Source organism: Tachysurus vachellii, chromosome 8 (genome assembly GCF_030014155.1).
Source record: "Tachysurus vachellii isolate PV-2020 chromosome 8, HZAU_Pvac_v1, whole genome shotgun sequence".
NCBI classification, from domain to species: domain Eukaryota; kingdom Metazoa; phylum Chordata; class Actinopteri; order Siluriformes; family Bagridae; genus Tachysurus; species Tachysurus vachellii.
Window position 1 is genome coordinate 26,685,012 of NC_083467.1, and position 23,731 is coordinate 26,708,742.

General features: G+C 42.5%; 2 protein-coding genes across 4 annotated transcripts in view; both read left to right on the forward strand.

Annotated features, from left to right (window-relative positions):
- The first annotated feature begins 236 nt into the window (after positions 1-236).
- LOC132850640 (uncharacterized) lies at positions 237-2,318 on the forward strand. The gene has a single exon (XM_060877289.1). It carries the CDS (start codon positions 237-239, stop codon positions 2,316-2,318), a length of 2,082 nt encoding a protein of 693 aa, XP_060733272.1.
- Positions 2,319-4,366: 2,048 nt separating this feature from the next.
- nab1b (NGFI-A binding protein 1b (EGR1 binding protein 1)) overlaps positions 4,367-23,731 on the forward strand; it is a 28,431-nt gene continuing 9,066 nt past the window's right edge. Inside the window, exons 1-6 of one of the 3 annotated variants that reach the window (XM_060877078.1) lie at positions 4,367-4,947; positions 11,231-11,974; positions 12,433-12,566; positions 14,294-14,345; positions 20,732-20,851; positions 21,902-22,085. In XM_060877078.1, coding sequence (XP_060733061.1) covers positions 11,234-11,974; positions 12,433-12,566; positions 14,294-14,345; positions 20,732-20,851; positions 21,902-22,085 — 1,231 coding nt within the window. In that variant the 5' untranslated portion in view covers positions 4,367-4,947; positions 11,231-11,233. Of the gene's footprint in view, positions 4,948-7,632; positions 7,761-11,230; positions 11,975-12,432; positions 12,567-14,293; positions 14,346-20,728; positions 20,852-21,901; positions 22,086-23,731 lie in introns of those variants that run through there. The other 2 variants (XM_060877075.1, XM_060877077.1) reach the window with 2 other exon arrangements.

Below are 23,731 nucleotides of genomic sequence, written 5' to 3' on the forward strand. Positions count from 1 at the left end.
CCCCGGTCCTTCTCTCTCCGCCGGCGAAGAGAAGAAGGCGGGAGTTCAGCCCTTCTGTTCTGAGTTTGTTAGGGGCTCATTATGTTCGCTCTCCTCCAGTTCAACGAAGAGAGGGAGGTCAGAGCCATGTGCGGTGTCACCAAGCACTCACACACACAGGGGAATTCATAATAAAGCATGCATTATCGCAGCCAAGCCACGGGCTGAGGGCGATATGCTCCCCGGGTTCGAGACACATGGAAATAAATGTTGCACTATCGCAGCCAGGCAAACAGCCGAGGGCGATATGTCTAAAAAATCCCGAAAAATGCAAAGGCATGGAATGTGCTCCCCCAGTCCCTCCGCTGGGGGCAGTGCTCGCTTCCCCGTCAGCGGGGGCCCGCACGGCGCGTGTGATGACGTCATCACTGCGCGACGATGGCGGGGCGGAAGTGTACGGGGGCCTTCTCTCGACCCGCATAGCCAGCTGGCGCGCATGCGTGGCTCATCCGTGGGTTTTAGCAACAGTGTCAAGGGGATACAGGCTCCAATTTGCCATGAAACCGCCTCGATTCAACGGGCTGATCATGTCAGTGGCCGAGGGAGAATCGGCTCGTGTGTTGACGGCCGAAATCGAAACCCTCCTGCACAAGCAGGCAATCAGAGTGGTACACGGGGAGGAAAGCCGTCAGGGCTTCTATTCCCGTTATTTCGTAGTTCCAAAGAAAGGCGGTTCAGCCCTCCGTCCCATTTTGGATCTACGTGTATTGAACAAGCACCTCAGAAAGTATTCATTCAAAATGCTGACACACAAGGTGCTGTGTCGATCGATTCGTCCAGGCGATTGGTTTGTTACGATAGATCTGGCGGACGCGTACTTCCACATAGATATTTATCCCTCTCACAGGAAATTCCTCAGGTTTGCATACCGGGGCACAGCATACGAATTTCAAACTATACCGTTCGGGCTATCATTAGCTCCGAGGGTTTTTACCAAGTGTGTGGAGGCAGCCCTGTTCCCGTTGAGGGACAAGGGCATAAGGATATTGTCTTACATAGACGATTATCTGATATGCTCGTCGTCAAGGGAGCGAGCCATAAGAGACGCAGAGATTGTCCTGTATCACCTCAGAGACCTGGGTTTCAGGATAAACATGATGAAGAGCCGGCTGGTGCCCTCTCAACATACGGAGTATTTAGGGCTCGGCTTGGACTCCCTTTCGTATCGAGTCACGTTGACGGAAGAGAGAATAGCGTCTTTCACACAATGTCTCGCTCGTTTTCAGAGGGGACGAGTAGTCCCGTACAGGCTGTGCTTGCAAATGCTGGGGCTGATGGCTTCGGTGATCGCGGTAGTGCGTTTGGGGCTACTCAAAATGAGGGATTTTCAGCGCTGGATCGCGCGCTTGCGTCTGTGCTCTCGCCGGCATCTCAGCCGACCGGTGAGAGTCACTCATGCGTGCGTCGAAGCGCTCAGACACTGGAAAGGCCCTGTGACGTTCAGATCGGGGATTCCCTTAGGGGCGGTGTCATCGAGAATAACTTTGACAACGGACGCGTCATTGAAGGGTTGGGGTGCAACCCTAATGGGCAGGACTGTGAACGGCGCGTGGCCACCACAGTTGGTGCACGAACATATAAACTATTTGGAGCTGTTGGCGGTGTGGCTGGCACTGAAACATTTTCTGAGTTTCCTCAGAGGTCGGCATGTTTTAGTGAAAACGGACAACACCACGGTGGTTGCTTACATCAACCGTCAGGGGGGCACACGCTCCCTTCAGTTGCATCGGTTGGCGACGAAGCTGATCGTGTGGTGCGACACACGGCTTCTGTCCCTCCGGGCGACTCACGTTCCGGGGATCTTGAACAGAGGGGCGGATTTACTGTCCAGGGGAAATCCCCTGTACGGAGAGTGGAAACTCCATCCTCAGGTGGTCAGCCAGATATGGCAGAGGTACGGTCAGGCTGCCGTCGATCTCTTCGCCTCGCGAGAAAACGCTCATTGCCCTCTGTATTTCTCCCTGGTGGACGCAAATGCACCGTTGGGTGTGGATGCTTTGGCCCATCGATGGCCGGACGTGAATCTGTATGCGTTTCCCCCTCTGAGCTTAATCTCCCCCACTTTAGCCAGAGTGAGGGAGCGGTGTCTGTCATTGATTCTGGTAGCCCCGCGCTGGCCATCCCGACATTGGGTGGCGGAGATTGTCCAGCTATTGTCGGGGCAGCCGTGGCCCCTCCCCCCACGGAGGGACCTCCTGTCTCAGGCGGGGGGGGAGATTTACCATCCTCATCCGGACATGTTAGCCCTCTGGGCCTGGCCCGTGAGAGGTGGAATCTGAATGCGGCTGGCTTGCCCTCGTCAGTTATACAGACTATTCAGAGTGCGAGGGCCTCTTCTACCCGCGCTCTTTATAGCAATAAATGGCGTGTTTTTGAGGAATGGTGTGGGCGGAGAGTGATTATCCCTTTTCAGTGCTCTGTTAGGGATATATTATGCTTCCTCCAGGATCTGCTTGATAAAAGGAAGGCTTTCTCCACCATTAAGGTGTACCTGGCGGCTATTTCAGCCTGCCATGTAGGTTTTGGTGACAGGTCGGCAGGCCAGCACCCTTTAATAAGTCGTTTTATGAAGGGGGCGCGCCGCATACGGCCGGTGTCTAGGCAGATGGTTCCTTTATGGGATCTGCCCATCGTCTTAGAAGCCCTGTCCCAACATCCTTTTGAGCCGATAGAGGCGGTGAGTCTTAAGTATCTCTCTCTTAAGACGGCACTGCTCCTGGCTTTGGTGACAGCCAAGCGTGTGAGTGATTTACATGCTTTGTCGGTTAGCCCGTCTTGCTTACAGTTCGCTCCGGGGCTCACTAAAGTTTATTTCCGTCCTAACCCTGCGTTTGTGCCCAAGGTTTTGGAGTCGACATATAGGTGCCCGTCTACTGAACTGGCGGCTTTTCATCCTCCACCGTTTTCTTCTCCGGAGGAGCGGAAACTCAATGCATTATGCCCGGTGCGGGCTCTTCGGGCGTATGTGGGCAGGACAGCTGGTTTCAGAACTTGTGACCAGCTGTTTGTGTCTTGGGCTACTCCCCACACAGGGAAGCCGTTGTCTCGGCAGCGGCTGTCCCACTGGATTGTGGAGGCGATATCTGTGGCGTATGGTTGCAGAGGTCTTCAGCCCCCTGCGGGCTTGAGAGCCCACTCCACTAGGGGTATGGCCACGTCATGGGCTTTACTCAGGGGAGTTTCCGTTCTGGACATTTGCTCGGCGGCGAGTTGGGCAACGCCGCATACGTTTGTGCGATTCTATAGGCTGGACGTTTCGGGACCGTCCTTAGCACACGCGGTGCTGGGGGCCGGTACTGCTGTACCCGTTTGGAAACAGTAATATGGGTGCAATCCGGGAGCTGTCTATATCTCCCATAGTGAAACACCGAGCGAAGTTAGAAAAAGAACGTTGGGTTACTTAACGTAATCCCCGGTTCTTTGATAACAGAGTGAGGTGTTTCACCAGCACTTCCCTCCTTGCACTTGGACGGGAAGAAATCTCGTTAATTACGAAGACAGGGGTCGACCTGGCTGATATAGGCAAGGCGGAGTCTGGTCGCAGGTCGACCTGTCTGTCAAAGACAGACGTGGTGTCATAAGAGCTTCCGTAGTTGGTCACGCCCAAAGCGATTCCCATAGTGAAACACCTCACTCTGTTATCAAAGAACCGGGGATTACGTTAAGTAACCCAACGTTTGTTTGGTTTATCCAAAATGTCTTCAGTATACAAAAAAAAAGAAAAGAATTGTCCTTGCTGCTTCAATATAAATATTCCTTACATATCTGTCCTTGATTGGAATGCAGAGCTCTTACCAAGCCTTTTTTTGGCATGCGTGTGCATGTGTGTGTGCGTGTGTGTGTGTGCGCGTGTTTGTGCGTGCATTTGTGTGCGTGTGTGTGTGCATGTGTGTGTGTGTGTGTGCGTGCACGTAGGCCAGTATCTTTCAAGTAGACATTTTCATAATCCAACATGCTATGCAATTCTTTATTTTCCAGATGGGTGACATTCTGGTGCAGCTGCAGGTGAGTTCTGTAGGGAAGGAAAGAAAGAGGAGGAAGAGGAAGAGGAAGATGAGGAAGGAAAGGGCAAGAATGGCACACGTGCGTGGGAGTGCCACTCCTACTGCGCGCGCGCGCACAGGCACACGGGACACAAACACATCCCAACCAGCAAACAATCACCATATTTAACATCCTGTTTAAACATCTAGAGTTCAATGAGAATTAAGGTGGTGCTTGTTGGGGGACCGCATGCACGCGTGGATCGAGTGCGCGCTCCAAAAATCGAGCTTGGGCGCTCCCGGTGACGCTGGGTATGTGTGTGTGTGTGTGTGTGTGTGTGTGTGTGTGTTGACGCGGTGCACAGCAGAGAAGTCCTCCCACGCGTCCTCGTGACGCACGTCTCTGCGTGGGCGCGCCACGCGTGGGAGTGCGAGCGCGCGATTGTAGCAGCGCGGAATATCCCATCTCTGTCTGTAGGGGAGTGAGAGAAGAGAGAGAAAAGAAGAAAAGAAAGAAAGGCGGAAGCGCGTATAGTGCGTCTACTATTTCTCTTTATTTCACTTCTCACTCTTCTTTTTTTAATCGTGTGCACCTCCGGGTTTTGACAACACACACACACATACACACACACGCATACACACACACACGCATGCACACATTGTGTAAACGGAAGAGCGGAACTACCTGCTCTCTCTCTCTCTCTCTTTCTCTCTCTCTCCATCGCTCCGATGTCGCGCAACACTTCACCTTAGTGACCCGACAATTTCTCTATCTGTCTCTCTTCTTCTTTTAAACTTTTTCTTACTATTATTATTATCATCATCAGTAAAATCGTGCATAAGGAACCGAATCGGAAGAAAAAGAATCCGCGAAGGAGAGATTTTCGGGGGAATTTGGGAATAGAGCTAAAAGAAGTCCAGAAAGGTAAGAACAGCTGTGTGCTTCTTTTTCTTCTCTTCACGCTCGCGCACACACACATCCTACACTAGTGCACAAGTGTGCAAGGCTGTATGTTCGTCTCAATCATATTCACCAGGAAACAGAATATTAACAGTAAGATTTGTGACTTAGATCAACCGACAGCACGAGATCTCCAAACAGTGTCTAGTGGGTTTGTAAATATGTTGTGCTGTTAGGGGTCAACATTGCTGTGATCGATTCTATTGTGATCGATTCTATTGTGATCATATAACAGAACAGTTTCCTGTGGGTTCTTTAGATAGTTACAGGCTCTAAGAGTCCTAAGTGGAAGTTGGAAATACAATAGGTGGTTCATTGTTTGTTTGTTTGTTTGTTTGTTTGTTTGATTAGTGGAGATGTAGTTTACATATCAGGTTTGTGTTGATGAGGTTCATATACATATATTTACCCAATTAACATAAAATTACATATATTAATTACAGTTTTCTTATGGGTTCTTGAGATAGTTTAGGGTTCTTAACTCCTTTGTGGAAGTGTTCGTTTCTACAGCTCAGAAGAACCGAATCCCTGAAAGGCTTTTCCTGTGTTTGTTTTTGTTTTTTTCTTTTGTTTGTTTGTGTTTAGAGAAGGTTTAGCATCTATATTATGTTTATTTTTGTTTATTTTAAATGTATTTTATTTTGTTTGTTTGTTGTTTTTGATATATACGTGATTATTGAAAAATGATGTTTTTCTTTATCCTGAGTTTTTCCGGAGTTTTTTGGATAGCGTTCTTCACAGATCCTTCACAGCATCCCTAGACTGATACCTTATCTATCTGTGTCTCTGAAAGCGTTTATGGTCCTGTTTATGAATTGCATATCGTGAATAATTTCATCGTTTCATCACAAACAGTGTTCTACTCTTGGGTAGTTAAAGGTTCTTAGCTTCCTAAAGGAAACCACTTCAGGAGTCCAGTATTTATGGATTTGTTTGTCTGTATACTTTCCTCCAAACTTAGTGTTTTCTTTAATCAAAAAATAAATAGGTTCTTTGGATAATTTAGGAATGGAAGTTGTAGAGTTTGGCTCAGACACTGAAGGGTTTTCTAGAGGGACAACCTGAAAGAACCTTAAGTGTTCTATAGAGTTGTTTATTTGTTTGGCTTTTTAATGACACACTTCTACAGCCTTAATTTAACCTTTAAAACAAACGCAGGTTCCAGAGAGCTTCAGTAGATCCCTGGACGTATTTGTGTACTGAAGTCACACACATTGTGTTTATTTTAAACCTTTGTAGAGTCGACAGAAAGCAGCATTTCCAATAAAAAGACATTTCCTGTGATAAATGTCATTATGTGTGTAAAAAGGACAGTTTCCTCATTTGTACATTTAGAACAACTGATGGGTTCTTTGAAGTTCTGCAGATAATTAAGCGTTCTTTGGGTTCTGCACGACTTCTAGAGCCCTAAATCTATTTATTTAGAAGATACTGAAACGGCTTTCAAGTGAAACTTAACATATTTCTATTTATATTATAGAGTGAGTCAAAGGGGATGCACTGAACACCAGCTGAACACCAACCAATAAACAATAAAGAATAAACATGAATAGGTTTTAATACTAAACACTACACATTAACTCATAAACACTAAACATATAAATAATATGTCTACTACTGTACTGCTCACACACACACACACACACACACACTCTTCTCTCCATCAACATGTGCAGTGAATGTTATTATGACTCTGTGTGTGTTTCACTGAAAGTATAATTAATTTCCATCTGATGTGTCATGATTCTGTCAGACTTAAATGATCACAGGTCACGTGACACACTCTGGGTGAAAGTCCTAGTGATATAGTTACTGTAGAGATAGAGAGAGAATGTAACACTAATACTGTAATACTAACACTGTTCATTAACACTGTTCACTAACACTGTAGCGCTAACACTGTAACATTAACATTGTAACACTAACACTGTTCACTAACACTCTAACACAAACACTGTAACATTAACACTGTTTACTAACACTGAAACACTGTGACACTAACACTCTAACACTAACACTAACATTAACACTGTTTACTAACGCTTTAACACTGTAACATTAACACTGTTTACTAACGCTTTAACACTGTAACATTAACACTGTTTACTAACATTGTAACATTAACACCAACATTAACAATGTAACATTAACACTGTAACACTAAAACTGTAACATTAACACTGTTTACTAACACTAACTCTGTAACACTGTAACATTAACACACTAACACTGTAACATTAACATTGTTTACTAACCATAACACTGTAACACTGTAACAATAACACTGTTTACTAACATTGTAACACTGTAACATTGACACTGTTTACTAACACTGTAACACTGACACTCTGACATCAACACTGTTTACTAACACTTTAACACTAACACTCTGACAACAACACTGTTTACTAACACTCTAACACTAAAACGGAACACTATAACACTTATAAAGACACAGATAGAGAAGGTGTCAGTCTAGGGATTTACACAAAACTTTATCCAAAGAACTCAGGATAAAAAATGTAATTAAATAAAACAGAAAAACACATAAATGTTGGTGGTGATGATGATGGTGATGATGATGGTGATGACGATGATGTGTTTTGTGTGATGTAATTGGAAATTTGTGACTTCTGTGTGGTGAGATCAGATGTGAATTGATGGTACTTGATTCCCCCTCACACACCTTGCAGTATGAGTGTGATGAACTTACGGGAGCCGAAACCCTCCTCTTTACTTCCTGAAGTTTTCTACAAGAAGGGAGAGAGTCGTTTCAGGTATAGGTATATTTATATTTATACAGATATATCCATGTACATATTTATATTATAGCAGACAGACAGACAATCTGTTCATTTTAAAGTCACTCTGTCAGTCAGTCAGTCAGTCAGTCACTTAGTCGTGTGTAATTCATGCTCATTGAGGAAGGCGTGCTGTGAGAAATATGAGTGCAGGTGGAGAGAGTGCTTTCAGTTGGCCGTGTTTTGAAGCTGTGGCCTGAGAGAGAGAGAGAGAGAGAGAGAGAAGAGCCTATCCATGCTCATGCTAAATTGGTTTCAATGAGGTTCTGTGCTCTCTGGGCCTCGGCCTCTGTCCTCCATTGGAGAGGCAGGAGCTCAGCTCTCTTTGCGTGTTTGTGTGTGTGTGTGTATGTTCACTTTAACTCTCTCCTGGAGATGCGTGATTACCCGCTGTCATGGAAAGTCTGTTTTCTTCTGCTGTTACAGCAGAGCTGTTGAAGTGGGTGGGTTAAGTGATGAAATAATATCGATATAAGGGCTGAGCGATATAAACAAATATATCATATGAGACATAATATGATCACAATATGTAGCCTTGCTGCCAATTTCCCAACAGTTTAGTAGTGTTGTATTAAAAACTCTGTTTTATTACTTTTTAAATGTTAAGTAAACTTTTTTTTACCATTAAACAAATGTATCAGTGCTGAACCGAATCATATCAGTACTGAACCGAATCACATTTGTAATGTACCAAATCGTATCAAGTGCTGAACCGAATCACATTTGTGCTGTACCAAATCTTATCAGTGCTGAACTGAATCATATCAGTACTGAACTGAATCAAATTTGTGCTGTACCAAGGCTTATCAGTGCTGAACTGAATCATATCTGTACTGAACCAAATCACATTTGTGCTGTACCAAGTCTTATCAGTGCTGAACTGAATCATATTAGTACTGAACCGAATCACATTTGTGCTGTACCAAGGCTTAGTGCTGAACTGAATCATATCAGTACTGAACCGAATCACATTTGTGCTGTACCAAGTCTTATTAGCGCTGAATCGAATCATAGTACTGAACCGAATCATATTAGCACTGAACCGAATCACATTTGTGCTGTACCAAATCTTATCAGTGCTGAACTGAATCACATTGTGACGGTGGTGAACTGAATCATATTACTGCTGTTGGTTTTTGTATCGTATGCTATATTACAATTCGTGATGTGACTCATATGAATTGAAAGAGGGAGACTCAGACCCCAGAGAATACAAAACTTTCAGTGTTAAAATATAACAATAAAGGTGTGAGGTGATGAGTCAGACCTGACAGGAAGACTTTCTTAGGGAAATCTCTTGAAGTCTTTATTTTTATTTTTTATTTTTTTTTAAACTTTCTAACACTTGAGGAATGCAGTAAAGAGTAATCCAGGTTACACTTTAGTGGCTGCTTGGTTGCATTCATACACTCTTCTGGGTATAATAATTCATTTATCATGTAATCAATCAATTATTTAACATATAATCATTTTAGACATCTTAATTTAAAACATTTAACTTTTTTTTTACTTTTTATTTTTATGGATATCATTAAAAGGCACTTTAAAAGCTGGTGCTTGTCTTTTGAGTCTGCTGTAAAACCTCGACTCGGACGCTTCTGCTCCAGACGTCTCCGATCGTCTCCGACGTGTGAACGACATGCAGGTGATTTTATTCAACCGAATGCTCTTATAATATCAGAATCCCCCACATACACACCCTTCACACTAAAAGTCAACAAATACATGCAAATTTTCTACAGGTTTCAACACAGCACTGTTGTTTTGCCAAAACTTAAAATGTCATTCCGTTTTCTCAGGAATGTAGATGACATGTTGTGAATTCTATCATCTTAAAGACCTTCAGTGACATAACTAGTCTAAACACACCATTAAACATTACACAAGTGAACGCTGAATCATAATGAACCCGAGACCTTTCAGAACGGCGAGCCCATAATCTCTAATCTGTCAAGAAAGTGTGAGACATACAGCTCAAAATTGAACGCCGTGACCTCTGGATTTGAGCGCGTATCGCTCCACGCCCACACCTCAGAGAGAGGGGGATTCTGGGAAGGCAGCGGGGCCTGAGCGGCAGAGAGCAGGAACAAACACGGCCTGTGCTGCTGTGATGGAGAGTTCCTCCTACGCCTGCTGCAGAGGTGGAGTGTGGTATGCGACTCTCCCAGCAGCTCAGGAGCCTGACAGGCGCTCTCACACTCGCATCTCATCCACACACACACACACACACACACACACACACACATTTCTGCCGTCCCCCACTGCAGTATGCCATGTTCGAATGCAGCTGCTTTGTCATCTTTAACAAGTATAAAGTGAAGTACAGATGGTCGATACCACCAGATGATATCATTGTGTGTATCTGGTGAAATTTCAGTTCTGAAAGTAACCAGTTGTGCAACATTTAGAAAGTTTAATGGTGCACTTAAGTTTTTAAAAGTCACTGTTAGAAAATTAGCTTTACACCTTTTTAGCATTAGCTTAATTAATCATTTGTCATTCGTGTTATAAACTTTTAATATTAACTTAATAAAATGTTCATCATTAGTGTTATAAACATTGGTCATTAACATTATAAAACTTTTTCATTAGTATTATAAACTTTTTATTCATTAGCAATGCATTTTTTTTTAATTTATACAGCTTTTATTTGTTTAATTAGTTATTATTATTATTATTATTATTATTATCATTATCATTATCATTATTATTATTTATATTTTTGGTTTGGTTTGGTTTGGTTTCTCCTTCTAACTCTGTGTATTTTCGATAATGTTTTCTGTCCAAGTCACCTGAAGTTGACTAAGAATTAGCAAACGTCTGAAATTAGAAAATTTGTCCATGTATATTCCTAGACTCCTTGCAATATTTCAAAATATTATTACACAAACTCCTTTTCTGTATTTGTAAAATAAATGGGAAAAAACTAAAGTGGAGATTTCTCTCACGACCCTGTGTGTAAATCAACACTCTTTTGGGAATTCCTTCTGGAAAACGTTCGTCCGCACGTCTATTAGTCATGTTTTTCATTTTATTCATGAGTCACATTTGGGACACGTCAGGACTGAAATGTAAAAGGTTGTGAGTTAACTATACATAAAGATCAAATAAAGCACTGGAGGATTTGTCATGTTGGTCAGTTTATAGCCTTGATTTTTTTTCTGTTTGGTGGTGATGATGATCTGCTGGTTTGCTTACTGACTGGTTTGTATTGTGTATTTTTTTGTATATCTTTTTTTTTTTTTTTTGTTTCACTTTACCCCCTGAAGAGAGAGAGATCAGATTAGTTGTCTGACTCATCAGTAGTCAGTATGAACAGGACACTACGGGTGACTTTAATTCCACTATCTGTCTTTCTATCACTCTTTTCCTCTGTAGTGTTCTACTCCGTTGTTTGCTGCCTCCTGACCGGGTTTTTGTGCCTCTCTTCCTGTCTCTTGGCTCAGGTCATGGCGGCGACTTTGCCCAGGACTCTTGGCGAGTTGCAGCTCTACCGCATCCTACAGCGGGCCAACCTGCTGTGCTACTACGACGCGTTCATCCAGCAGGGCGGCGACGACGTGCAACAGCTGTGCGAAGCAGCTGAGGATGAGTTCTTGGAGATCATGGCGCTGGTTGGGATGGCTAGCAAACCGCTGCACGTGCGACGCCTCCAGAAAGCTCTGCGTGACTGGGTGACCAACCCGGCACTGTTTAACCAGCCGCTCGCTTCACTTCCTGTCTGCAGCATCCCTGTCTACAAACTTCCTGACGGCCCCGTGCTGCCTGTCAAAGTTCCTAAAACAGATCCGCCGAAAACTGAAGCAGGCAGCGGGAGCTCGTCGGCCACCGCCTCGCCTCTGCTGAGTGGCAACGAGCCGCGTTTCTGGGCCGAGCGAAGCCTCTCGCCGGCCGAGCTCGGCTCACCCTCGTCCCCACTGCCGCGTGACACCCTTGAAGCTCTTGACATCGCCGCAGTCCAGGCCGTCAGTGAGTGTGTAGACAGGATGGCTCGTGCGTTACCCAAAAGTGACCCGGCGGAGCTGAGAGAGCAACTCAAGGCTAACAAGAAGCTCGCCAAAATGATTGGCCATATCTTCGACTTGAGCGACGATGACCCGCGCCGGGAGGAGGAGATTCGCAAATACAGCGCCATATATGGACGCTTCGACTCCAAGAGGAAGGACGGCAAACATCTCACACTCCACGAGGTTGGTTTCAAGCTTTACACCACAGCGCTGTTTCATTCTGCCTGCTGATTGGTCAGATAGTGTTGATTAGGTTTCTATTGCAACAGCTTGGTAACTGGGGCGCATACAGTATATACAGCATATCTGTAAACACATTAAAAAGTTGATTGAGAAGTTTTCTTCTAAAAGCTAGGAGATATTTGTGTAATAGTCGCAGAAGGTGTCTCCAGTATCGGGAAAAGCTGGAAGCTTTATGTTTATGATCCGTTTCTCTGTAACATCACATTCTATATGAAATATAAAATTAAACTGTGAACTAAATGACCTTTAGGCCACGCCCACAGAGAGTCTGCTCCCAGACTGTGACCAGCTCTACACACCTCCTCATTGGTCCTCTAGTGTTTGTGTAAATGTGTGAATGTGTGTGTTTATTACGGTGTAATGTAACATGCTGTGTAACTCATCCCTCTGCCCCGCAGCTGACGGTGAACGAGGCAGCAGCTCAACTGTGTATAAAGGAAGTGGCGTTACTCACGCGCAGGGACGAGTTATTTGGACTCGCTCGCCAGGTCTCCAGAGAGGTCACCTACAAGTACACATACAGGACCAGCAAGTACGAATGACCTCTCCTCTACTAACAAATGCACACACACTCCTCTACTGAAATCACTGCACTACTCATATAAACAGTCATTCATGATGATTTTAATAAACTGTTCAAAGTATAAACTATAAATTTAACATCTTAATATTCCTGCACATGCTTCTCTTCTCTTCTCTTCTCTTCTCTTCTCTTCTCTTCTCTTCTCTTCTCGTTTTTCTCTTGTTTTTGTTTTTCCTTTTTCATCTTCTGTTTTCTGTTCCTCTTCTCACCTTTTTCTGCTTTTATTTCTTCATTTAAAAAAAAAAAAAAACTTATGAAATGATTTCAGCACTGGGTCATCATCACTGATAGCAATGCTTTATTTATTTTTTTAATTAATTAATTAGTTTATTTGGTGTGTGTGTGCAGTACTGAGCACACCTCCCATGCTTAATAAAGTGTTCACAACAAGAGCTTATAATGAAGCCTCTGAAACAGACTTTAGTGTCCAGGTGCTTCCTGTCCTACACACCTGACAGCCGCAGGACGGAAAATTCCACTCTGCTGTTGCGTAATCGCACCTCAGAGCTCGCACTTACACTCGCGTTTTTCTCACTCATCAGACTTAAGCAACTAAAGAAGAGAATAGTGTTTACAATAAAAAAACAGGGGTGGGGTTTTTGGGGTGGGGACAATTAGCTTGAAATATTTCTGAGATGTGACCCAGGAGCGAGCTAAACTTGCAAGGGAGTATTAGTTACTGAATCTAACACCGTGAGTGAGTGCTAACCTAGCATGAGAGTGCTAACTGTGAGTGGAACACTAACCTAGCATGAGAGTGCTAACACTGTGAGTGGAACACTCACCTAGCATGAGAGTGCTAACACTGTGAGTGGAACAGTCAGCTAACACTGTGAGTGGAACGCTAACTTAGCATAAGAGTGCTATCACTGTGAGTGGAACGCTAACCTAGCATGAGAGTGCTAACACTGTGAGTGGAACAGTCAGCTAACACTGTGAGTGGAACACTCACCTAGCATGAGAGTGCTAGCACTGAGTGGAACACTAACCTAGCATGAGAGTGCTAACACTGTGAGTGGAACGCTAACCTAGCATGAGAGTGCTAACACTGAGAGTGAGTGCTAACCTAACATCATATCCTGTTCTGTCAGGTCTTTATTATAGTGATTTTTATTGTATCATATCATATCGTACTGCATTTGATCATATTGTATATCACATTGTATAATATCATATTGTATCATATTGTAATATTTGTCATATCACATTTTATCATATCATATTGTACTGAATCGTTTAGTATCGCATTGTAACATATATTGTATTAAATCATATCGTATTGCATTGTATCATATCGTATTGAATTGTATCGTGTCGTTTCATATAGTATTGAATCTTATCGCATCGCATCATATCGTATCGAATCTCATTGTATAGTGTTGAAACGTATTAAATCGTATCGTTTCATATTGTATTATATCGTAATGAATCGTATCATAGCATATTGAATTGAATCGTCTCGTGTTTCATATCATATTGAATCGTATTGTTTCGTGTTGTATCATATCACATTGAACCATATCGTAACGTATCATATCATATTGAATCGTGCTGTATCATATGTTATTGAATTGTGTTGTGTTGTATCATATGGTATTGAATCATGTCGTGTTATATCATATTGAATTATATCGTGTCATGTTGTATCATATCGTATTTTCTTTTATCTTGCTCAGATCTCGTTGTGGAGACAGAGACGAGCCGTCACCGAAGAGAATTAAAACGGAGGTAAGTTTAAATTTTCTTTCTCATCAGTGCTGTGTGAATTCGGGAATCATGTGAATCATGTGATTCATGTGAATCATTCATTAAAGTGAAACACTTGATTACACTCTTGAGCTTCTCGTTAGCAAGGATCATGCTTGAGTCCTGTCATGTTTCTGGTGTGTAACCTCTCCGTGACTCGATGCTGGGTGGGTCTAGTGGCTTTTGTTTGTGTAGCTGTGTGTTAAGCTGCATGTTGAACTCGTGTAGGTGGAGTTCACAGGGATCGGGAGTTGTGTGTCACCATTTGGAGGAAAGGTTACACTTTGTGAGCAGAGAAGTGAGCAGAGAATTGTCGTACACTCCTTCACCCTACACATTATGGGCATGTTCATCCTGCCCCCGCCTGTGTGTGTGTGTGTGTGTGTGGTCTTTGTGTGTTATGACAGCTGTCTATTTCTTAAATCAAAGGCATTTGTTCTTCACACTTTCACGATTATCAGTATTCATGATTACGGTTCGTTTGAAGGTGACCTTTTCAACCTCGCTGATTTCTCAAACACTCACCAAAGACACACATTTCTCTGCTTTTGTTTTTGAAGTATTGAAATTGGAACAGAAGCAACCAGTCCCTCACTGAGAAGAAACTGGGTGTTCTGAAACACTTTTACATATAAATCTGTATGCTTTCACAAGGCGGGGGATGGGGAAATGTGCGATGGGCGGGGCATCACAGAGACGTAATTTAGTCACATACACAATTAAATTTACAAGTTATTTTTTTCGAAAAAGGTCGGTTAAGGTTCAACAAGTCAAAGACACGTTTTTATAGAAAAGGTATCGAATCATATCACATCGCTTCGTTTCATATCGTTCATATTCTATCGTATTCCATCATATTGTTCTGTATTGCATCGTATGACTTTGTATTGTATCGTATTACACCGTAATATAAAGTATCGTACAGTGTCAGATATTTTGGTATCATATCGTATTGTCGTACTGTAGCGTATCCTAACGTCTAACTTATATCACAACATGTCGTATCATGTCATTGATATCGTAGCCTGTCATGTTGTTCAGTATGACATCGTATTGTGACATATCGTATTGTATCGCACCGTATCGAAATAGAATTCGACATATCGTTACACTCTTATCGTTAACTTTTAGTACAATTCTGTCTAGCCAGACGTCACAGCCAGACGTCCTCATGCTTCTTATCATGTTTTATGGTGAACGATGGAAAGCCAGGGTTCGATCTGTAATGTAATAAATCTATTGAACATTCGAAGTTTTATGAAATTTTTAATACCAGTGTAGAGTGATTGTTGTAGAGTGATTGTTATTGTACATTTTAAATATAATGTAGCTGTTTTTTCTATTTTAATTAGTTTGTTTCAACACTGACAGGGATGTAGAGGGTTTTTTAAATTCATTCATTTATTTTGGAAATGTTTTTTCAGAGAAAGCCGATTTGAGAACGCGTGCAGTGCAGAAATATCCTCTGTAATCCCTCTGAGATCGCTCAGCATTACGCAACGCTCCTCTTGCGTCACGCCGACAGGCTCGCGCAAGCGTTTCGTTTCATTCATTCTTGGCCACGTTGCATTTTTCGTCTTTGAAAGAATCTGGTAAGGTTTGAAGCGTGGTTTCCTCTCATCTGCATACTTACTCATGTCCCTCGTCATTGCCTGACGAAAGAGCGAATCTGAAACAGCCCCGGCTTTGTAATCTGAACCTGAAACGTATTTTCCAGTTTTGTTTTGTTGTTTTTTGTTTGTTCGTCTGAGAGACTTATATTGAGGAGTGTGTGGTTTATATTGATAAGGCACACACACACACACACACACACACACGCACGCATGCATGCATGCATATACTCACATATACACACAGACCTATTTCTCCTGTTCCTGTCTAGCCCCAAAGTCACATGCACTCACTCAGCCACACCGGTGAGAATGAGCTGCTCGCCCACACACACACACACACACACACACACACACACACACACAGGCAAGGCCCAATCGAGCTCATTTCTGTCATCTACCCCTTACTTTTTGAGACAGATGTGACATCATTACGTGGGTGCACTTGGAATCACCCACGCCCATGCATTTGCGCAGATAGTGCGACAAAAGAAAGAAAGAAAGAAAGGGCCGAACCTGATTGTAATGCACAGTAAGCACGCACACACGCACGCGCACACACACACACACCTATGTGAGGTAGGTCAGGGGTATCTGTTTTGTCACGCACTGTTAGCTGAAAAAAAAAAAGATTCTTCTTTGTTTTCTGAGAAGGAGTGGACTGACCCTGGAAAGCCCATTATGGTTTTTTCTTTTTCAATTAAACTATGATTAACCGTAAGAATGAATCGTAATGTGAAATCCAGCTCAGGCTTTTTGTTGGTGAGTTATGACAGAAGTGTTAAATACATGATTTGTTGTAATCCACCATTTCCTCTGAAAAGATTCCACTTTGTCAAAATGACACAGAGACGTGGGCAGAGACGTACTGAAATCCTTAAAAGCAACAAGAAAAAAAACACGTTCAGAAGCAAGTGGCCTGTCCCTACAGTATACTTAACGAAAAATCGATAGCAATATAGTTTGAAGGTGTTTCGAAGTCATGAAGGTTGAAATAAATGTCAAAACCGAAAAGAAAAAAATTATTCAGAGGAATTAAACACTGAAACAAGGGTGCACAAACTTTTGCACGGAATATTAACAGAGATATAAAACTTGAAAAACATTGGAATTATAATCTGTTAACCTGTAAAATATTTACTTTGGCATGTATCTTTGACCATTTTAAATATGGATTTAAAAAAATATAAATTTAATGAATTATTTTAAAGTTCTTTATACAACAAAAACCTTTTTCATGTTAAATAGAATTAAAGTATAAAGAATCCTAGATGAGTTTAAAGAGGTTTCCATGTATATATTTGTTTATTGCATATGGAACAAATATAAACATTTAATTGCTTTATTTATGTAAATTCCATATTATATTAATTCTTTATTTATTTATTTATTTATTTTTTGCATTTAAAAATTAGTATAAATAAATGAATATTTCAGTGTGGCTGTTAATTTAATCTCCCTGAACAACTCAGAATGATAGATTTATTAATAAAAAAATAAACATTAAGGTGTAAATGTTTGGTTCGTACTTTTGTAGCCAGAGAGTTGAAGACTTTGTGTGTGATAATTCAACAAGAGTGTGTAGAGTGTGTACTGTGTGTGTAGAGTGTGTACTGAGTGAAAGTGAAAGTGACGTGACATACAGCTAAGTATGGTGACCGTTCTCTGCATTTAACCCATCCAAAGTGCACACACAGCAGTGAGCACACACACAAGGGCACCTCAGTCATGGCCGGCCTGAGACTCGAACCCATAACCTTAGGGTTAGGAGTCAGACTCTCTAACCTTTAGGCCACGACTTCCCACGAGTGCGTGTAGAGTGTGTACTGAGTGTGTGTAGAGTGTGTACTGAGTGTGTACTGAGTGTGTGTAGAGTGTGTACTGAGTGTGTGTAGAGTGTGTACTGAGTGTGTGTATAGTGTGTACTGAGTGTGTGTAGAGTGTGTACTGAGTGTGTACTGAGTGTGTGTAGAGTGTGTACTGAGTGTGTGTACTGAGTGTGTACTGAGTGTGTGTAGAGTGTCTACTGAGTGTGTAGAGTGTGTGTAGAGTGTGTACTGAGTGTGTGTAGAGTGTGTACTGAGTGTGTGGAGTGTGTGTAGAGTGTGTACTGAGTGTGTGTAGAGTGTGTACTGAGTGTGTGTAGAGTGTGTACTGAGTGTGTGTGTAGAGTGTGTACTGAGTGTGTGTGTAGAGTGTGTACTGAGTGTGTGTGTAGAGTGTGTACTGAGTGTGTGTGTAGAGTGTGTACTGAGTGTGTGTGTAGAGTGTGTACTGAGTGTGTGTATAGTAGGGCTGCAACAAACGATTATTTTGATAATCGATTAATCTAACGATTATTAGAACGATTAGTCGACTAATCATCGATTATTGTCAATGTCATTGACGACTAATCGGTAAGTTTTGAACGATTATTCAGCTTTTTCAATTAGTTAAAACATTGAGTTATACATATTCTAACTATGATATAAAAAAAGAAAATCACTTCAGCTTTTGAAATGGTTGTTTTAATGAACTTTGAGCCAACTAAACAGGTCATTCTCTTTTTAAGCACTGTTTAAATATTCTGTTATCTTTTATTTAAAAAAAAAATAATTTACACAAATGAATCAGCTGCATTACAGACAAAAAATATATATAATATATATATATACATCTCTTGGCAGCAGTATTAAGAGCTTCATTAGTAAAACAAGTGTTCAGTTTAATGAAAAGCAGAATGTAACAGTGTCCTTTCTGCACTGGCCTTTTTTGGATTTTCAAATAAGTGCTGAATTAAAATGAAGGTCAACATATCAACATGTTCACGTGACAAGCTTGCTCTTTTTTGTGAGCAAATGTTTCCTGCAGCAGAGTTCACAACGCAAGTTCTGCCTTGCATGCATTGCACACAACTGCATTTTTGGTTGGAAGTTTTGTGAAACTTTCCCACACCTTGTTTGTTCGCATTCGCTTGCACTCCGTCATAATTTGCGCTTCTTTTAAAAGTTCTCTTCTACCGCATTTGTTAGGGCTGCATTACACTCTAGCGCTACAGCGCCGTAGCGGTCAAATCGCGATATTGCAGGCCCTTACATTAGGACACGTGAGAACAAACGACTACTCGACAACAAAGATATTTGTCGACAATTTTTTATTGTCGACAATGTCGACTAATCGTTTCAGCCCTAGTGTATAGTGTGTACTGAGTGTGTGTATAGTGTGTACTGAGTGTGTGTATAGTGTGTACTGTGTACTGAGTGCACTTATAGTGTGTACTGAGTGTGTGTACTGAGTGTACTGTGTACTGAGTGTGTGTAGAGTGTGTACTGAGTGTGTGTATAGTGTGTACTGTGTACTGAATGCACTTATAGTTTGTACTGAGTGTGTGTATAGTGTGTAGTGTGTACTGAGTGTGTGTATAGTGTGTACTGAGTGTGTGTATAGTGTGTACTGAGTGTGTGTATAGTGTGTATAGTGTGTACTGAGTGTGTGTATAGTGTGTACTGAGTGTGTGTATAGTGTGTACTGTGTACTGAGTGCACTTATAGTGTGTACTGAGTGTGTGTACTGAGTGTACTGTGTACTGATTGTGTGTAGAGTGTGTACTGAGTGTGTGTATAGTGTGTACTGACTGAGTGTACTGTGTACTGAGTGTGTGTAGAGTGTGTACTGAGTGTGTGTATAGTGTGTACTGTGTACTGAATGCACTTATAGTTTGTACTGAGTGTGTGTATAGTGTGTAGTGTGTACTGAGTGTGTGTATAGTGTGTACTGAGTGTGTGTATAGTGTGTACTGTGTACTGAGTGCACTTATAGTGTGTACTGAGTGTGTGTACTGAGTGTACTGTGTACTGAGTGTGTGTAGAGTGTGTACTGAGTGTGTGTATAGTGTGTACTGTGTACTGAATGCACTTATAGTTTGTACTGAGTGTGTGTATAGTGTGTAGTGTGTACTGAGTGTGTGTATAGTGTGTACTGAGTGTGTGTATAGTGTGTACTGAGTGTGTGTGTACTGTGTACTGAATGCACTTATAGTTTGTACTGAGTGTGTGTATAGTGTGTAGTGTGTACTGAGTGTGTGTTTAGTGTGTACTGAGTGTGTGTATAGTGTGTCTCAGCACTTATGCAAGAAAATAAAAAAGCCCAATTTTTTTTTTATGTCAGTAAAAGCCAAAAATCTGAGGCGTGTCTCAGTGACATCATCACCACCTCACTGCCACACCCCCACCCCAGGCCTTTGTCACTGCTACAGCTATGAGTGACAGAGAGAAATTCTTTACCCCAACACACACACAGCCCACGTCGACAGAGAGAAGGCGTCTTTGTGCTTAGTAGCCATGGCAACCTGAGTGTCAACATTAGACAAGTGCAGCCTCACCTCAGGAGTAATTTGGAGTGAGCAATAAAACTTGTCATGCAAACCTCCTCCTTTAGCAGGATCACACCTCCTTAAAGTCATTTAGCACGTGTGTGTGTGTGTGTGTGTGTGATCTTTTCATCATCCTGAGAATTAACACCTAGTCACGTACAGTTTCTGACTTTTGCTTTCACAACAGAAAATCAATCACCTCGTATAGAATAACAACACACATGAAACATGATCTCTCGCTTTTTTATCAGTTTATATCGACTTTTCATACGGTGTTCATTATAGCAGCAGTGAAAACCCCGTCCTGATGATGTGTTACAGGTTTAGCTCTGACACTGGAGACTCCTTCCATCCATCTTGCATGTGTCTCCTGTGACTGAGCTGTGTTTGTGTTTCCCTCCCAGCAGGAAGGCTTTTTTGACCTGCAGGAGGCGCTACAGGCCATCCACATGCGTCAGGAGAGTCTGAGAGAGCAGCTGAATCAGGCTCGCTCCAAAGGAGAGGAAACACTCACTCGAAACATCCAGGTGTGTGTCTGGTTTGTGTGTTTGTCACGTCACAAACATCTCAAATGTAATAAACTAGTAAAATAATACAATTAGCAATAGTAATAAATTAATCTCAGGAATATTTTTTCCGCTCCTCTATATTTACATTAGCAGATCAACTTAATAAAATATTTTTTCCAAACTGCTGTGTGAAAAGTCATCAGTTCCCTCAGGATCCTGCGTGTGGTCCGTTTCTCCTTCATATCTCTGTTCCTCTTTCTGAAAATTTTCATATGATCTTAATCATCAAGGAAACGTGTGGATTAATGAATTAAACATCCGGCTGAACTCACAACCTGCTTTCCACTTTAATCAGGATGAAAAGTGTTTCCTTTTTATAATGTGTTGGGGAATGAGTGCATGTGTGTATGTGTGTGTGCCTGTAAATAAGTGTGTGTGTGTGTGTGTGTGTGTGGGTGTGTGTGTGAATGAGTGTGTGTGTGTGCCTGTGAATGAGTGTATGTGTGTGTGTCTGTGTGGGTGTGTGTGTATACTGTATGTGTGGGAATGAGTGCGTGTGTGTATGTATGTGTGAATGAGTGCATGTGTGTATGTGTGTGTGCCTGTAAATAAGTGTATGTGTGTGTGTGTGTGTGTGGGTGTATGTGTGAATGAGTGTGTGTGTCTGTGAATGAGTGTATGTGTGAATGAGTGTGTGTGTGTCTGTGTGTGTGTATATGTGTGGGAATGAGTGTGTGTGTATGTATGTGTGAATGAGTGTGTGTGTATGTGTGGGAATGAGTGTGTGTGTGCCTGTGAATGAGTGTATGTGTGTGTGTCTGTGTGGGTGTGTGTATACTGTATGTGTGGGAATGAGTGCGTGTGTGTATGTATGTGTGAATGAGTGCGTGTGTGTATATGTGAATGAGTGTGTGTGTGTGTGTGTGTGTGTGTGTGTGTGTGTGTAATTGAGTGTGTGTGTGAGAGAGAAGAGAAAAAGTTTTCAGAAATCTATTATCAAGTCTTTTGCATGTGTCAACAGAGCATGCCCTTTATGACACCAAGCTTGTCTGTGCGTGTGTGTTTCAGGTTCAGCTGGAGCGTCTCTTGGCTAAACAGATGGAGATTTTGCACGATGCAGCGACGCAGGACAGACTGCAGGCTCTGGAGTGGCGTGTTCCTCCCGGGGCAGTTAAACACCACGCTGACTTGCACGCTAATGCTAACACCAACGGGGTGCAGAGCAGCACCGATAAACACACCGAGCAGCATGGTGAGTCCCACACACAAACACACACACACACACGGATTTCATCCAGAAATTTGGATTTCTGCCATTTTCTTCTGGATGGGTGGAAAGTGGGCGGAGCTCGCTAACTTTTTTTTATCCTACTTTCTCTCTCTTTTTTTTTACAATGTTTGCGATGCAGCTTTTTTGTTGCTTTTTGTGTGGAAATCTACACACAGGATTCTTCTTTTAATACCTTACAGTGAAGACACATGTGTAACGACTTCCTATGAGAGCTGTACTCATAATCCACACATGCTAATAGAAGTTTGCTGAATATCAGTTTAAATCTCAGTTTAGGAGAAAATGGCACTGATTCATTTAGGAGCCAAATGAATAGATCTGATTCACTGAAAGCAGGTATTCCGGTTATCGTTAATCAGCTACTCATGTAGCTTTTATAGATGTGTGTGTGATGTGTGTGTGTGTGATGGAACACAGTTTATTTCTCACATATTTCCTAAAAATGAGGAAAGTGAAAGCGAGGGTCAGCGGAAAGCGCCGGAGCGTTGGAGGAATCTGTCAGGATTGATGGAACGCCCACCTGAAGTGGATGTGTTAAGGAGCTGTTGTTGTGTCGTTGTTGTTGTCGGTGGTGGTGGTGATGGTTTGGCAGCTTGCATCACCTGCGCCTCACTTTTTTTGCGCTCTATCTCACTCCCCCATCTCTCTCTCTCTCTCTCTCTCTCTCTCTCTCTCTCTCTCTCTCTCTCTCTCTCTCTTTATCTCTTGCAATGTTTTTCGCTTTCATTTTTGGGAGGCCCATTTGGCAGCTGTGTGTGGAGGCGGACGTGTGGGAGTCAGGAGGATGATGAAGATGATGATGATGATGATGGGGGGGGTGATCTGAGAAAAAGTAAATGCTTTGTTCTTCTGATAATCTCACATCTGTAATTACAGTCTGAAAAACCACCGTGTTTTTTAACTGATAAAAAATCCTGTCCCCGGCTTTGCGATCTGCGGTGAAGAGACGACCCGAGGTTAACGTGTGACCGCTGCAAAACCTCCAAACCTCTCGTCACAGTTCCCAGTTTATAAGGAGTGCTTATCTGTAACTGTGTAAATATTGGCACCCTTCATGAGAATCAATGGAAAAAAAACTTTTATAAAACCTCTTTTATTTTTAACAGATATAAAATTAAACTTTATAGAATAAAGCGTAGGAGGGCACGGTGGCTTAGTGGTTAGCACGTTCGCCTCACACCTCCAGGGTTGGGGGTTCGATTCCCGCCTCCGCCTTGTGTGTGTGGAATTTGCATGTTCTCCCCGTGCTTCGGGGGTTTCCTCCGGGTACTCCGGTTTCCTCCCCCGGTCCAAAGACATGCATGGTAGGTTGATTGGCATCTCTGGAAAATTGTCCGTAGTGTGTGATTGTGTGAGTGAATGAGAGTGTGTGTGTGTGTGTGTGCCCTGCGATGGGTTGGCACTCCGTCCAGGGTGTATCCTGCCTTGATGCCCGATGAAGCCCGAGATAGGCACAGGCTCCCCGTGACCCGAGGTAGTTCGGATAAGCGGCAGAACTAGAGAAGTGGGTGGGAAACTTGGGAGGAAATGTGACAAATTACACAAAAAAACTATCTAATAAAATGGTCTGCAGTTGTTTTAACTATTTCAAATATTTCTGTCATTAT

Excerpts from the sequence above, each read along its gene's own strand:
- LOC132850640 (XM_060877289.1), top strand. The coding sequence starts at position 237 with ATGGAAATAAATGTTGCACTATCGCAGCCAGGCAAACAGCCGAGGGCG.